The sequence below is a fragment of the Ostrinia nubilalis genome, chromosome 2, assembly GCF_963855985.1.
Source record: "Ostrinia nubilalis chromosome 2, ilOstNubi1.1, whole genome shotgun sequence".
Lineage (NCBI taxonomy): Eukaryota > Metazoa > Arthropoda > Insecta > Lepidoptera > Crambidae > Ostrinia > Ostrinia nubilalis.
This window is the reverse complement of record NC_087089.1, coordinates 4,940,618-4,956,632: the sequence shown is the minus strand read 5'-3', so window position 1 is coordinate 4,956,632 and position 16,015 is coordinate 4,940,618. Positions and strand designations below refer to the sequence as shown.

The window sequence follows — 16,015 nt, the reverse complement described above, 5'->3', positions numbered from 1 at the left end:
CGGTGTGGTCACGGGTTCGATTCCTGGTCAAGCGTTTTAAACTTATTTAATGTTTTCACTATTGTTTTTGAAATATCACTGTCAAGTACTTACTATAGTTTGGCGCCATCTTTTATTTTTTTGGTGCAGGTTTTTTGTGAGATTTGAACAATTTATAGTAGACGTAGTATAGTGCGCAAAAAGCTACGGTTACTTTTGATGTCTGTAAAATAAGGAAACTTTTTTAAATATTTAAAGTATTTAAGTTGTAAGTTTGTGTTAGTACCAGGATGGTACCGCATAACACCTAGGTATTTGTGAGGAAGGCTACATCTAGCTACAATGCAGCTACAGCTATAAATCCTGGGCCACACATTCTCGATAATCCAAAGGTTCGAGCTATCGTGATGTGTGGGTTACCGACGACATATCGAATAAGAAATGATCAAAAATCAAAATATCGAACACGCAAAGTATTTCCCAATACTTCGGTGCTTTTTTGCATAGTCGCAAGTCTTCGCTCCGTTGTCGCCCAAATGTTATCGCAATGTGTGACTGTGGCCCAGCAGGGGTGATAGCCATATTATTATACCAAAACGCAAAAAGATGTAGTAGGTACTTACGTTGGCCCGTCCTCTATTTGTTTGACTATTAAAGTACCGACTGAGGCCTTTTAAGTTTGGATCGTCGTCCACTCCATGGCCAGCCATTTTTTTGTTGGTTTTATTACTATTTTTAGTTGTTTAGTACATAAAAAACGCGATTCCAAAAATTAACGCTGTGGATGGCAAGTTGACACGTCTGAAGGATGCAGACGTATCGTCATTTTTTTCTTTCGGAAATGAGGCATCATGTATGTTGTTTGTGGCCAATAGCTTAAGATATAAAAGGAGGTATTATCATGAAGCTTTTTTATAAATTCGAGTCACTTGCCACTGCATATGAACTCAATTATTATTTACTAGCGACCGCCAGGGACTTCGTACGTGGGATCATTGAAGTAATATTACTACGTAGTACATTATAACTCAATGCGTGGGATCCCGTTTTCTCACATACCTACTTACCTAATATCATTGCTTACATAATTCACATTGATGTTATAACTTTAGTCCTTTCTGACTACATCCATAAAACAAACTGTTGTAAATCATGTTGTGAACATTGATGGAATTTATTAATAATGCAAAATGAACTTTAATTAGACTTTTGAGAGAAATAAAATAAAATGAATATAACATTTTCATGTTTTTTAATAATTAATCGATTTACAGTTCGTAGTATAAAACACAGCACAAAGACTTATTCCTAGAAAATCTAGTAAAATTTCATTTCAGAGATAAATGGTTACAAAGTTCAGTCAAAGCTTTCTTTGGACGATCTGTGAAACAATTTTTTGGTAGGTATTCAATAAATATTTGTATGTCAACAATACCTACATTACCATTATTGTATTATCATGAAAATACCAAAATCTAAGTTGATACTTGAATCTCATTGAACTTTCTTTAATATTCTTACAAATAAGGGTTTATACAACTAAAGATATCAAGATAAAATCCATTTTGATTAAACCATATTAAAGTACTTTTGTTCCTGTGACTTTATCTCATTACATGATGGACTAGTATTTAACATTAAAACCATAATCAGTTAATTATATGTATAAAGTATGTACTTTTTCTCTTTTAATAATATTTTATATTAAAAACATGCTTCAGTTTTCTGTCAAGATAGTATAAATTGCACTCAATGTTAAAATTACTTACACAAAAATTAGATAAATCTTATAAAATCATATTTTCTCATAAGTGAGCTTTTATCTATAGCTAGGACAAAGTAAAGCACTATCAATAAATTGATATCTTATCCTAGAAGATAGACTATAAATTTGTTCATGTATAATATTTTCTACAAAGATCACTTTTACTATACATAATGTTATTGTCCTCTTTTACAAAGACAGATCACAGCTAAGTTAGGGCCTTACGTCAGTATCATCAGCACCATATCTGATATCCAGATTCTACAATTTAATTACATGTACTAAAACTGACATCCCATACAAAGTTCATGCGACGCACTTTGGCATTTGGCATAATGCCACGTAGCGTGCGCGGGGCGTACGACTTGATTCGGTGCGTACGCGGGTCTTTTAAAAGTACGCACAAATCGACCACGTGGCCATTTGAATATACGTTTAGTCGCAATTCACTCTTAAAAGTAACCAATATACGAATTGGCATGCGCACACTTTTATGTGACTGTTCTAGTTTTACTTGATCAATCGTTTGTACACAATGTAAGGCCCAGAATGCATCAGTCAATGGAGAACACATTATCTTATAACAAAAGGTCTTCTTCCCAATCCTCCTTTTGTCTTTCCGAGACGGTGACGGATGGCCGCGACAGCTGCTTGAGTTCGTCGTGCATCCGAGGCGGGATGGGGTTGTCACTGAGATCCACATACTCGAGGGCTCGCGACCTTGCTAACCGATCGACATCGACCTCTGTAAAATAAAACATATACCTTTGTAGAAAATGACGTAGCGTGATAAAAAAGTACAACCCGGTCGAGTTAACTGCGCACCTGGCGGCCGTGACGTCACTTCGTGCGTAACGTAAGTTCGAGGGAGAGTAGTATTCCAGCGTAGTGCGCAGTTAACTCTATCGGGTTGTATATCGGCATTAGGAGAACGAAAATAGCATAACGGTGTAATGACAATTATAACAGCTGTATAACAATAAGTTTTGTACTTTTATGACGATTCTAACACCTCATGGAATGTGGAAACTTATCCTTGATCTATTGGGGGTATAACAATTAAGTGCCAATCAAAACGCCAGGTGTTAGCCATACTAAGTATATTTAAGGTCAGGATCTACAATATTAAAATAGGTGCTACTTTGCAACAAAAATGTGTTATCGACTGTACAAAACCACAAAGGTGTTGTGCGATATATCGAGCCGAAACTGCGATTGTTAACACTCACACAATCTTTTAAACTGACGATATCAAAGTATGTTCTTACCAATAATCTGGTTGTGGTGAGCCAACAACGTGTGAAGACTAGGACACTGGCAGGCGATTCCGGGCAGCGCCACGAATGTGTTGTGCGATATGTCGAGCCGTTGCAGGCATGCCAAGGTGCACAGCTCGTCCGGCAGCCGCGCCATTTGATTATTTGACAGGTTTAGATCTGGAAAATAGATTGGTTATGTTGATAAATTTGCTGTCTGTAGAATGGTAAAACTGTAAGTATCATTTATAGATAGGGTCATCACCATTAACAGGTAATTAGCCTCCACTTGGAAGATTAGGCATACATTTAGGGTGGAACAGACAGTAAAGTGAATTCAGACCCATTATCTAAAACTCAAGTTTATTATTAGTTCTATGAGACCCATGAAAAAAAAATATTATAAAAATAAAAGGTGTAAAGAAGTTACTGTTTTATGCAACAACTTACATGTTTATTGCATAATTTGCATATAATAATAGTGCAGCTGTGCAACTAGCTTATAATACAACTATTGTGTGATAAGAATTTTAATTTAATAAAGAGAAAAAAAGTACATAAAATAAATATGAAGTAATTTACCTGTAATTAAACTAAATTTGACTGCAAACTTAGGAGGTATCTTAGTAATAACGTTGCCACTGAGATCACAGCTCTTGAGCTCCGTGTGACGCATGAGGTGGTACACAGCATCGGGTACTTGCATTAGCTGACACTCGGACAAGTCTGGAAACAAAGAAAACAAAATTTTATTATGATTGTGTTTCGTATCAGATAAATAATCATGTACCTATTGATGTTGTGCAATAAAAGATGTTTATTACAAAGAATACAATTTGTTGCAATTGAAATGATCACTTTCAACATTATATGGATTAATAATATTTCTAGTCAGCGTTGTGTTATGTTGGTACTAGTAATACACTTTTGTAATCACTAAAGTCCCTATAGAATGTGAATGTGATAGGAAATCTCCTTCTTTGTTATGAATTCATGCACATACTTTTTGTTTAAATTGTGTTACCCTTGCTTTAGATAGCATAAGTTAGAGACAGTACTCAAGTCAGTAGATTGTCTGAATTGTGATCGAACTGATTGATCTCACACACCTTTTAAAGAAGTAGGTCAGTGTGAATAAAAATTCAAATACATTCAGCGTTAATCACACTGAACACAAAAAATATTTATTGATTCTGTGCACCGTTAACTCGTTTACACCACAAATTGCATGAGGCAACAAATATTTTGTGCCAAAATATCGGGTATTGGAGCTGAAACGAGCGCTCAATGCAGTTACATCATCAGTAATATTAACTAGTGTTGAGGTTACAAGCTAGAGTTGGAAGTAATTTAGTCTGTAAGTACCTAATACTTGCGTCTCCTGTGCATCTTCGCACCGTAGAATCACACGTGTCACGGCGAGAGCCATTGGATTATTTCTATGGATTGGGTGAGTTATTCCACGCGGTAACACACGCGAAACTGAATTGCGTTACAAGTTTCAGTCAGCTCTCCGAGTTATTTATAAAATTTCACTACGTTCTCATTGCGGAATTAGAATTTGAGATTAACTTCTGCTTCTGAAGCAATATGTTTTATTTGTATAAAAGTTATGTCAAATTATAGATGAATACATCATTTAAAACATAAATTATAGGATTTCACTAACTAAGTATTGCATAATTATTTGCAATTTCATAACTTTGTGTTGATTCATTCCACAACACAATCACGATTTTGAAAATGCCATCATCAGCTGTTTGTCAGTGTCATTTTTGACACTGAATGTTTTTAATTTACTTTGTGTTTATTGAAACAAATGAATAATAGAAAGTAAAGCTTTCACTTTTTATTATAGCCTGACCAGGAACATAAAAACCCTCGCCATGTTGCGGAAAACTAATGGTACTAATTTCTTTTAATGGCAACAGTAACTGAAAACTTCATTGACATGTCACCTTGCATGTCAGTCTATTGCTGTCAAAGTGTAAACAAACTTTATTTTAAATGTGCGCAATTGGTTTTATGTATTAAATTGCTAAAATATTTTTATAGTTGTGAAAGAAAAGTGGTTCACAATGTGTTAAAGTATTTGTCGAAGAGAAATACTAAGGGTTTGGACAATATTTTCATTGAATAATGTTTCCGACAAAGGTTGTCAAATTGACTGACATGTTTATCGTATAGTACAGTCAACTATGAAAATTAGCTGTGGTTTGTTTCAACTACCTATTTTAAAATTTTTTGTCACTTTCTAAGTGTTGAATTTTATGGGATTGGGAAAGAAGTACCGAGTTTGAAGCGTTCATGAGCAGACATTGCAGTTGAATATTCAAGTTCTGAATTTGATTATTGATGAATAATAAAAATTCTACTAGCTCGATTGATGGTTTCATTTAATTTATTTAAATCAGGTTACCCATAATAATATTTTTTTGTTAATTTATGAAAATATCAAATTAGCCCGTAATGCTGAATCCTGATACATAAAGTTAGCCTATTAATTTAACACAGGTACGACTGTACTCAGTGTTGCACTATCAAATGCAATTGACGCGCCTCTATGCCAGGGTTTTTATGTTCCTGGTCAGGCTATATAAATATTATTTTGTCTTATTTTTTATTATAAAATAAACATTTGTATTTAACATAAAATTAACGGAAAACTTTATTATCATACTTAATTTATTTTAAATCGAATGACTGACTCACTAATATTTGCCCACGCGGGATTCGAACTTGCAACCTTTGGCTTTGTATCTAGACCGTAACAGATTACAGTAATCCATCAGTCAGTCAATAAGATAAATAGGCTTGTCGAAGCCAGTCTCGCCGCTCTTTGTGAATCACCATGATACAAGGAAGCGTAATGAACGAGCAGTGACCTCTCCAGCAGTTTCACTTTATATGGAATAAATTGCTCTGCTAAGGCCAACTAGGTGTTTGCGTCGGTAAATCAGTGCGCACGCGTCTGCGGGATGTTCTAAATCGATCGTACGCGGCTTAGTTCTCAAGCACGCGATAGACATGACTCTTCCGCGTATACGCACCTAAGTACCTACCTACTAGGTCCATTGTAGTTGTAGAGTTCTTCCGTGTCTTGTTATGGTACAACAGGGTACCTATTGTAGAATAACTTTTTTGTTAGGCTAAGGGTTCACGCATTTTCTTTAGGTTAAACAAGATGTAGAAATTATTTAACTTACAACAAATAATTTTATTCATATCAAAACGGTTACTTAATTAAACTTAGATGTAGCAGAACTTTGATAATATTCTGCTTATACTGGGTATCGAACCTAGGAAATATTGTCACTGGACTGGGTTTTGAATGAACTAGTCCACACAAAAGACAAAGAATGGCCAAAACTTAACGTTAATTTGAATCTTAAACTTATATGCAGTGAAGCCTTTTGTAATTACACTCTAGTCAGTGTAAGTGTGTTAATTAATTACTTAAAACACAAAATTAATCTCCGTGACAAAGGCCAATAAGCGCTCCAGACCGACCTTGGTCAATTTCACAAGTTTTACGCGATCTTCGTTTACGAAAGGCGGGCGAGCGCAACACTCGTAAGTTTGTGCGTTGCGTAAATGAGTTAAAATTCTCATAATTATCCATCAGATCTGTGGCATTCGAGTTTTATATCCATCGCATAAGATCGACAATCGTGTGATGTAAATGTTGCTATTGCGGTTCCCCGATGATGTCCTCGAGAATAACGAGATCTTACTTGTTCATACTAGGCCCGATCGTAACTGTGGCAGAAACTTCCGTCAGTGGAAAATAAGCGTTACGCGATGGTTGGCGTGATGATTAGTAGAGAAAATGAGTAACAGGTGTTGTGACACAATACGTAGGTACCTACACTACCTACCTACCTTATAGTACGAGTAAATTGGCAACGCCTCCATAGCTTAGTGGTTGGTAGAGTGTTGGAGTATTTTCCTCAAAGGTTTTGTGTGCGATTTCCTGGTGAGTCACACACATACTACTTAATTCAAAAGTTCAAAACATAAAAATAAGAAAGTGCCATCGACTGGACGAGCGCTTTTAATAAGGTAAATCTCACGATAACTGTGAGTCACTTGAAAGGGATTCTTAATCCTTGCTGGAACCGAACCCGGATCTCGAGTGACTAAAACATACGAGTAAGTAGGTATAGACCATAAATTCCCAATAAAATTAAACAATGTGAAATGTTCATGCCTATTATTGTTATTGTCCATGACAGTGAAATTAAAATTCGATTAGCACTAACTTTAGTAAAAAGATACAATTTACCTCATATTAATTACATACTTCTTACCTACTAAAATAAACAAGACACGCAGATTAATCACAGACAAAGGCAAAATAATTTGCGCAAGATAATAGTTGTAATATAAGCATGAGAAGGATCACTAATGAAGAAGTTAAAATTAACTGTATTTAGGTTGCTCAATTAGCTACCTACTTAAGTACTAAGTACGAGAAATCGATGAGCCACAATTTGAGGTCAATTCACAAGGCACTAGGCAGAGGCAATCATTTAATTAATTTCAGGAGGTTACATACGAGTATGTCATGCAGTATAAAACATCTTGACAGGTAGGATAAAAATGCACCGCACCTTATAAAACGGATAGGTACATTAGCCTTATTTATTTATTTATTTAAAATCTTTATTGTACACAAAAAATAGTGGTACAACAGGCGAGTTTCATGCCATGTGGCATTCTCTTCCAGCTAACCAGAAAATTAGACAAAACAGAGAATTTAAGTAGGCGGTGCAAAATAGCTAGAGTGTCGGAATTTGAAACAGGAATCAGTTATTTAACAAGCTGAAGAACGGATGCCCATCATGTTATTCCTAAGAGGATTTAATTCTATAAGTGTTAATTAATCTAATGTAGTTAAATCGTATTATCAAGTTAAAATCAGGCCGCATAAAACAGATTTTGGAGTTATTTATGTATAGAGTCAAACTCCTCCGTCCAATGATCTGCAGTGAACGAACTGCACGCATGGCTCGTCACTTTACACTTCGGTGTATTTAAAGAAATGGTGCAATAAGACGTTTTGACCGTCAGGCTTGAAAAAACTTTAACACTTTTATTAATTGATGATGCGCAATTGTTTGTTATCCCAAATAAAATAAATAAATAAAATAATTCTATACAATTAGGGTTGCTTGAAAAAACTTGACGCATTTTTAGTAATTCTACATTTCAGACTTCGATTCAGACTTTTTATCGACCGATAGTTGGGTCAGCTTCTAATTTGTATGAGGAATCAGCTGATACCATATAGGTGTAATGTGCGTAGCTACTTTCATGCGGATTAACAGCCCTATTATACCATCGGCCGACAAAATCTGCAGGTAGTCTTACTAAAACAAACGCGATTTGTAAAGATACATGAGTCAACAGTTAATTTCAAACAAAGTTGCGCAAAACATTTCGTTGCAGAGGTTTTAGTTTTTGGTGAATCAAGTCGTGTAGTCCGGTAGGTATCTTGTGGTAAACTCAATTACTCATTGTTTATTTACTATCTAATTGAGTGTGACGAATAGACAGATATTATAATCAGATAAGATTAATGATAATAGACTAACATAATTTATTTCATATAATAAGTTTTAGATGACCTAATGACCATCTTTTACAGAATGTTAAACCAATATACATATACCTACTTACGTCAAAGTGATTTGGAAATCGGTCGAGATGTCATGGTCGCATATTTTTATCATTTAGTGTATGTTAAACAGTTAAGTTACGAAAACAGGAGTTCCTGTTCAATTTAGTTGATACTTCAACACGCGAATAACATGTTTTTTGTTTGTTTGATTAACTAAAGTACTTATTTTGTATAAGTACGGAACTCTACGTGTACCGCGACCGGTTCGCTTCGCACTTGGTAGTTTTTTAATCTTGTAGCCTTAGAGTTTGAGTGTGAGTTCACATTACACACTCAATAAAAAAAACCTGTTTTATGGGGGTTGAGATTTCAATATTAGGATTAATAATACAAGCTCTATACTTAACTATGCATTTAAATACATATGCCTATAAGGGTACTTTGGCAAGTATTATAATTAACTGGAAAATAACGATTTGAAATCGACACAAAATTTTCCTGAAAATTCTGATGATAGAGAAAACTAGAACATGTAGAGCAGGGATGGCGAACCTTTAAGTTTGAACGTGCCACTATTTAAAAAAAAAATTGAAGTAGTCATAGACACGTGCCATTAAATTAACACCTAATGCTATCAAGTGGCACCACTGGTGAGTGACACGACCTTACTCTACAGTGGCACTAACTGATGACGGCAAATACGATAGCTCATAATCAAAACACATTATTTACTATTGAATTACTGAATTTGTGATTGGTGGCGTGCCCAAAATATTATGTCGCGTGCCATCATTGGCACGCGTGCCATTGGTTCGCCAACCCTGATGTAGAGCATTTACTTAAGTATGTTAATGGTCAATGTACTTGTATTTCGTGACGATTTATATCAGCTATCTGATCAAATCAGCAGATAATTAACTGTCCGGCGCAATTTGATAAAGTAATACGCTTTTGTTTAATTCGTAAACAATAACAAATCAGCCAGCTGATTAAGATTACGCGAGTTTAAATAAGATCACTTTGTTTTGTTTGAGACCAATTAGATTAATTTATCTCACTTTTTTTTAAATCTATAAAACTGGCTCATTAAAACAAATGAGATTTATTTCAAAATTTACGTTTGCAAGGTAGGAAATGTTTACCAAACAAAGTGACGCAGTTGCTAATTCTCTATCTAATACATTGAACTTATCAATAATAGGTAATGTTTGATAATAGTATACTAGGATATCAGCTGTTCCACTGACCGAGTTGACTGTTCTCCTGTGCATCCTCGCATCTTCCAACCACCCTGATGACGGCGTGTCCCGCCAGCCGCGCACAGATCAGCCTCGCCGGAGCCTGAGGGTCCACCTCATTCGCCTCAGCGGGCATCCTGTCACTACCATCATAGTCCGTGGGGGGCCTCATGATCACTGCACTTTATCACCAAGTCACTGCACAACTCCAATAAGTCAAAGCTCTGAACCAACAGTGTTTTGCGCACTTTGAATCGCGAATGCTCATCTACCACCGAACCGAAACGCGAAGCGCCTGGGTTCGCGGCGGTACTCTGGTAAATTCGTGCGCCGCGTACGCAACCAGCTTTTATATCAGCGCCAAAACAAAGACGCGTGGTGTGCGACTGAGAGCGGAACAATAACAAATGTGCGTCTCTCTCGTTGCGTCTGCTGCGCAGTTGACGCTAGTGCTTTGGCGGAAACATGGAAAATTAAAAGGGGAACGTCGTCGGGTCGTCTGTCACCGGTTTTGGCACAAAGGGTCACAGGAGTTTCCGGTTTATGGGACAATTCTATTCGTTTTCATTCAGCCGCATCGTCACGTTTCCGATATCATTGTGATCTTATCAATGTTTTGTATGCGCTTCGTCATCAATTGAATGAGCGGTTGTCGATGCACTCGATGTGAAAGGCCGCGCACGATTTTCCAGCCTAATTCACAATGTGCCGTCACTAGGCTCGCATATCACGGCAATTTATTGAGGGCACTTGATGCGCGAACCAGATTGCAGCAATTTAAACGTTTTCGTTTCAAACTAGCATAAATCATGCCGACTTTCCCTGTTGTTGAGGTGGTAGAGTCGGTTGATATTGCGTTACGTAACTAGATTGGCAGAACTGACAATAAAGATGCGTGTGCGACGTGATGAAAGATGTCGGATGTCTTTTTATAGAGCGTTAATTATACACGAATTAGAAATGGATATGCTCTAGATTTATCCGTAATAGTAGATAGCAAGTAATTTCTACTTATATCAAATGGTATTACAATGTACCTAATGTAAGTCTGTACAACTACATAATATTTTACCATCCGAATAGGTAGAACTACCGGTTTGGGTAGTAAGAAGTACCCGTAAATATTTTTGTACTAAATAAAAACTACTGAATTATTTTAATTTCTTATTTGAAATAGGTAAGGTTGGTAGGTATCTTTCTAACCTCCAGGGGAAATAGAGTCAAGGTAAAGGTTGCTTTTAACGACCTATGCATCAGAACCGTCATGACAATACGACAGTTCATTACTCACGAACCATTTTAGAAGCATTTATTACGGAAGTAATCTTTCCTGGTGCCAATAAAAGGCAGTAACTACGTTATATTACTTTGTTCCACATATTGTCTATTGTAAAAATATGAAATAAAAATTAATAGAACATTGAATGGGCACCTAGCTATGTTACCGTTCCCCTTGAACAAACATCGTTTGTAACATGTTACGATATTAAGAACTAGGGATTTATTTCAAGTTATTTACTTACTCGTACATTTAATGGCCACCAGTATAATCTAGGTTTAAGCCACTTTAGGTCAAAGGGTTCGCAATTGGAACCACGTGGTCATCAATTTCTGTTTTGATGACGCTAGTTTTGTCTCACATAAAATTATGCTCTAAGTACTACCCGTGCGAAGCAGGGACGGTAGCTGTATTTATTAATAATATTTAAAAGCTGTTTTGCGTCACCGAAAAACTTTGACGTTCATTATTTCGTCTGTTTAACGCACTGTCTTGGTTTGTTGGCCAAACCGAGACGCAAAATTTCATCTGCAAAATAACCTTGAACCGCAGCCAAGAACTATTCCCATGTCCCGTGCTACGATTAAAACGGTAACCACTTATTTTGTTTGCAAATAAACAGGGAAGTTTGCAAAACTCGCAAACATTATAGCCGATGTTTCCTTTATTTTGGACGGATCAACGAAAACAAACGCAGGCGATTGCGGAGATAAACATATTTTTATTATCTTTACTACGATTAATGTTATTGTGAATACCTGGAAAATTTTCGTGACTGTCTACTGACTGTTTACCGATAATAATTAAATTAGAACTTAGGAGTCTTTTAAAAGCTTCAGGCAAGTAGGTAGTTCTTCTTTTAATAACATGTGAAGAACGGGCCCTATTAACATGAAATGAAATCTCATTAAGTATTGTTGTATATTTTAGTGCCATACAAAATAACCATAATATCAATCGAAAATCGTGATTGCTTCTCTATGTCCAAATCTAGGAATTAAAACATCTTAAAGCAAACGTGTTACATTGTTCAGAGGCGTGTGACTTTTTACTTCCTTGTTATTCTACTAGCCTTGTTATCCCTCTTACAACATTGAAACAGTAAAAACAATCAGACTTAATCGACATATCGACCGAGCGAGTCATTTGGTGTAGTGGTCGTCGGCTGTTTGGTGTACCTAGTGGTTCAGAACGGACTACTATGCCGAGAGGTCCCGGGTTCGATTCCCGGCCGGGCAGAAATTGAAATGATAAATTTTAATTTCTGTGACGGGTCTGGGTGTAAATATGTATAATATGTATGTATTTAATAAAAAAAAAGCATATAAGTAGTATATCCGTTAAGCTAGCACCCATAACACAAGCATTGAGTTGCTTACTTTGGGGCTAGCTGGCGCTGTGTGAAATTGTCCAAAGATTTATTTATTTATTATTTATTTATTTGTCTCTAGAGAGAGTTCAAATCTCCAGTTATTTTTGGCATTATCTGCAGTAGATTATACTTACCTTGGTTAGTTTGGGTTAGTTCTTTCGTTACGCATAGAAAGTCAAAAGACCTCGCATCTACGGCTATTAACTCACACGGCCTACATTTTGGAGCATCTGCTTTGTATTTATTGAGAAATTTATTACTGTACACATCAGTGCGCGGAATATTTAACCTTATTCACCTACTTTACACAGAACATTAAATTTTCTTCATGTCGAAAGCGATGAGTGAATTAAACAGTAGGTAAGCAGTTCGAACTGGTTTTGTTGAACTCTGATTCAAAATTCACAAGCCATAAAACATTGTATAACTTTTAACACGAGTTTATTTATCTGATAGGGTTTGGCTAATAGAGAATGCCCTATGACAAAAGTTCGCCTTTTGTTCGTTATTTCTCTACAATAAAGTAGGAGGTGTGCACTAAAGGCAAATCAGGCTTGGAGACAATTTTGGCTATTTTTCAACTCCCCCGCCCCCCTTGGTGAGATTTGGTGAGATTTTGCTTGACCCCCTCCCCCACCCCCCTAATCTCACGTGATATTTTAAAAAATGTGTATTTGTAATGTCTATGTTTCGATTTTATTACAATCCGTTGACGCTGTACAATCCGTTATACATTTAATGGCATTTTTTAAGCAGTACCCAGAAAAACACGTCGTGTAGTGACGTGTAGTGACTGAACGGTTAGTCCTAGTCACCTTTTTTTTACAGAATTACCTAGTAATCTAGTCTAATTATTGTACCTTTCTAAAAAATCACTAATATTCTAGCACAAAACGATTTAGAGAAAAAAAACTTCTCTTATAATTTTCTTAATTTCAACATTATCTTTAGTGTTCTCTAAAGCAGACAGAGGCATTTTTATTTGTTTAGTTTACAGTTTAGAATAAAATGTCATTGTCGTCATAAAAAAATATCATTATTTAGGGTTATGTAGTCCTGACAAGGACTCAAAATAACTCACTTTTCTGTAAATTTTACTCTATTTTTTGCGGAAAAAATTACGTGATATTTCCCGAGACCCCCCCTCTCCCCCACGTGAGATTTAGTGAGGTTTTTGTTGACCCCCTCCCCCCCCTAAAAGTCTCACGTAATTTATGGACGCCCAGGGTTTTACGATCAATTAGATTTTGCCAAGGTATCACCCAGTCAACCAGCACACCCATACTCAAAAACAGAACTTATGAAGATTTATTTTGATAACGTGCGTAGGTATCTCTCAATAAAAACACTCAATGCAAAACTCAGTCATCAGTTAATAAAATAAATAATTTAATGTTCTCAATCTGTTTGCTCTATTTTTTTATATTCCGTAACGCAATTAGGAATAAGAACGTGGTCAAGGAAAACAAGCGCTAGGTACTTCGTCTACAAAGACGCGCGCGCACGCGGTCTGACGCACCGAATTTTCCGCGCACTCGCGACCGCTGACATTTCGCAGAAGTTTTTTCCATCGCGGAGTTTGAGGTCGATCCTTTGTGCTATTTCAGGAAAACCTGGACTCGAGCCAAACACCTCGAGCGGATTTTCGACGCAGTTCAAACACACGCGCTTCGATCCCTGGACAATAATATTAAATTATAATCCTTCCTCCTTCAACATACGCTTCAGATTTATTCACTCCCCCAAAATTTCAGTTCTTGGGATCATTCACACTAATTTCCTTTGTTTAAATCAAGATATAAATGGGAATATTGCCACGAGGTCTGTTTGTGAAATGTTTTTCCAGCCGTTGTTTTGATTCTAAATAAATAATTCAATGTTAAGGCTGAAATTCACGATGTTTAGATATTAGAATGTGATGGTTAAAAATAACACCATTATTATATTATCTGTGCCATTATTATGATGTTTACCAGACCCACTCATGTGTTTATGCAATTGCTTTGTAGGAAATGTATTTACGTATCAAATCGTTTGAAGAGCTTTCATTTGGCTATAATGCTTATCTAATTATAGTAAATGTAACACGAAGTAGTATGTTTTGATAGTGTCAATGAACTTTAAAATAAAAATAAGTAATGTTTTGTTTACTTCGCTTTTTGTTATGTTATTAATGTTGTTTGCGACAATAGAGCTTGACCCTAACATGAAAAGCGCGCTTTATGAAAACTTAAGACGAGAAGAAAAACAATGCTCTTTACATTGTTTATTCTTAGCCTTGGAGTAGGTATGGGTGGCCACATGGCCTGTAGAACTGATGGCCGGCGGGAAACACTTGGTTACCATGACTTTTTTATGCATAAACAAACATGACTTGGGTGCAGCGTCGTTGTGGAAATCATTAGGTCTTTGTTCAGGACGTTCTTTGGTTGAAACAAAGACGAGGAAAAACTAATGCTAACGAGACTATTCTAACCTCTCGTTCCCACCTCTGCAACTTCTGTGTAGATAGGATATACAGCTTGACCGCCAATAAAAATCCAACCAGTGACGCTCAAGTTTGTCCCCAATGCTAGGGGGAAAGATTAGGGTTTGAATGAGACGCCAAGTACAATGACAATAATTTATTAAGTTCAAGTTGGCGCGGGCTCGGCCTGCTGCGCCACCTGCGCCGCCGCACAGCAGTGTAGCATCAGCGCCGTCAGCGCGCACGCGCGGCCCTCGCCCTCGGCGCTGTGCGTGTCATCCGCTGACAGCTCCTCGCGGACGGCTTGCAGCTGGAAGGAGAAAAGTAACTCTCTTTGGTTGGTCTTCGGGGATTGCTTTCAGCTAGAAGGATATAGCGATAAACCAATGCCTAAATTATCTAGGGTTAGACGATAGCGAGTTCGCCTCTCTTGAAAGTTCTGGGCAAGAAGAATTCCTGGTGGGACACAACAGAATTTTGTCAGCAAAAGTAATACGATTTCAGGATCTGGAGACACTTCTAGCTGATATTACGATTGAGCAATTTCAAAATGTTCTGCGCCAGGCACGTGACCTCAGTCTGCCGCTAGACACTCACCATCTCGTGTATCTGGCTGGCCGTGAGCTTGGCGGCGAGCTCAGGCGCGCAGTCCCGCGCGGCCGCCAGCAGCGCGTCGGGCGGCAGCGCGCTGCGCAGCGCCGGCTGCAGCATGGCACTCACGCCGCCCCTCGCCGCCACGTGGCAGGCGCCGCTAGACACTCACCATCTCGTGTATCTGGCTGGCCGTGAGCTTGGCGGCGAGCTCAGGCGCGCAGTCCCGCGCGGCCGCCAGCAGCGCGTCGGGCGGCAGCGCGCTGCGCAGCGCCGGCTGCAGCATGGCACTCACGCCGCCCCTCGCCGCCACGTGGCAGGCGGTGCTAGACACTCACCATCTCGTGTATCTGGCTGGCCGTGAGCTTGGCGGCGAGCTCAGGCGCGCAGTCCCGCGCGGCCGCCAGCAGCGCGTCGGGCGGCAGCGCGCTGCGCAGCGCCGGCT

The 16,015-nt window shown here is 37.8% G+C and overlaps 1 protein-coding gene across 2 annotated transcripts; it reads right to left on the bottom strand.

The window, feature by feature from the left end:
* Nucleotides 1–1,214: 1,214 nt before the first annotated feature.
* Nucleotides 1,215–10,203, bottom strand: LOC135080428 (leucine-rich repeat-containing protein 57). 2 transcript variants are annotated; one of them, XM_063975066.1, is made up of 4 exons: nt 9,871–10,203; nt 3,583–3,726; nt 3,013–3,180; nt 1,215–2,489 (listed from the first exon to the last, which is right to left on the bottom strand). In XM_063975066.1, the coding sequence occupies exons 1-4, from the start codon at nt 10,031–10,033 to the stop codon at nt 2,323–2,325; spliced, it is 642 nt and encodes a 213-aa protein (XP_063831136.1). In that variant the 5' UTR covers nt 10,034–10,203; the 3' UTR covers nt 1,215–2,322. The 2 variants fall into 2 exon arrangements, with proteins under 2 accessions (XP_063831136.1, XP_063831143.1); XM_063975073.1 differs by lacking the exon at nt 9,871–10,203 and adding an exon at nt 4,366–4,682.
* Between the last annotated feature and the right edge of the window lie 5,812 nt (nt 10,204–16,015).

Coding starts and splice junctions, on each gene's coding strand:
- LOC135080428 (XM_063975066.1), bottom strand. CDS start 10,033: ATGAGGCCCCCCACGGACTATGATGGTAGTGACAGGATGCCCGCTGAG. Junction 3,727..9,870: donor ACAGGAGAACAGTCAACTCG/GTCAGTGGAACA, acceptor CTTTGTTTCCAG/ACTTGTCCGAGTGTCAGCTA. Junction 3,181..3,582: donor CAAATTTAGTTTAATTACAG/GTAAATTACTTC, acceptor TCTATTTTCCAG/ATCTAAACCTGTCAAATAAT.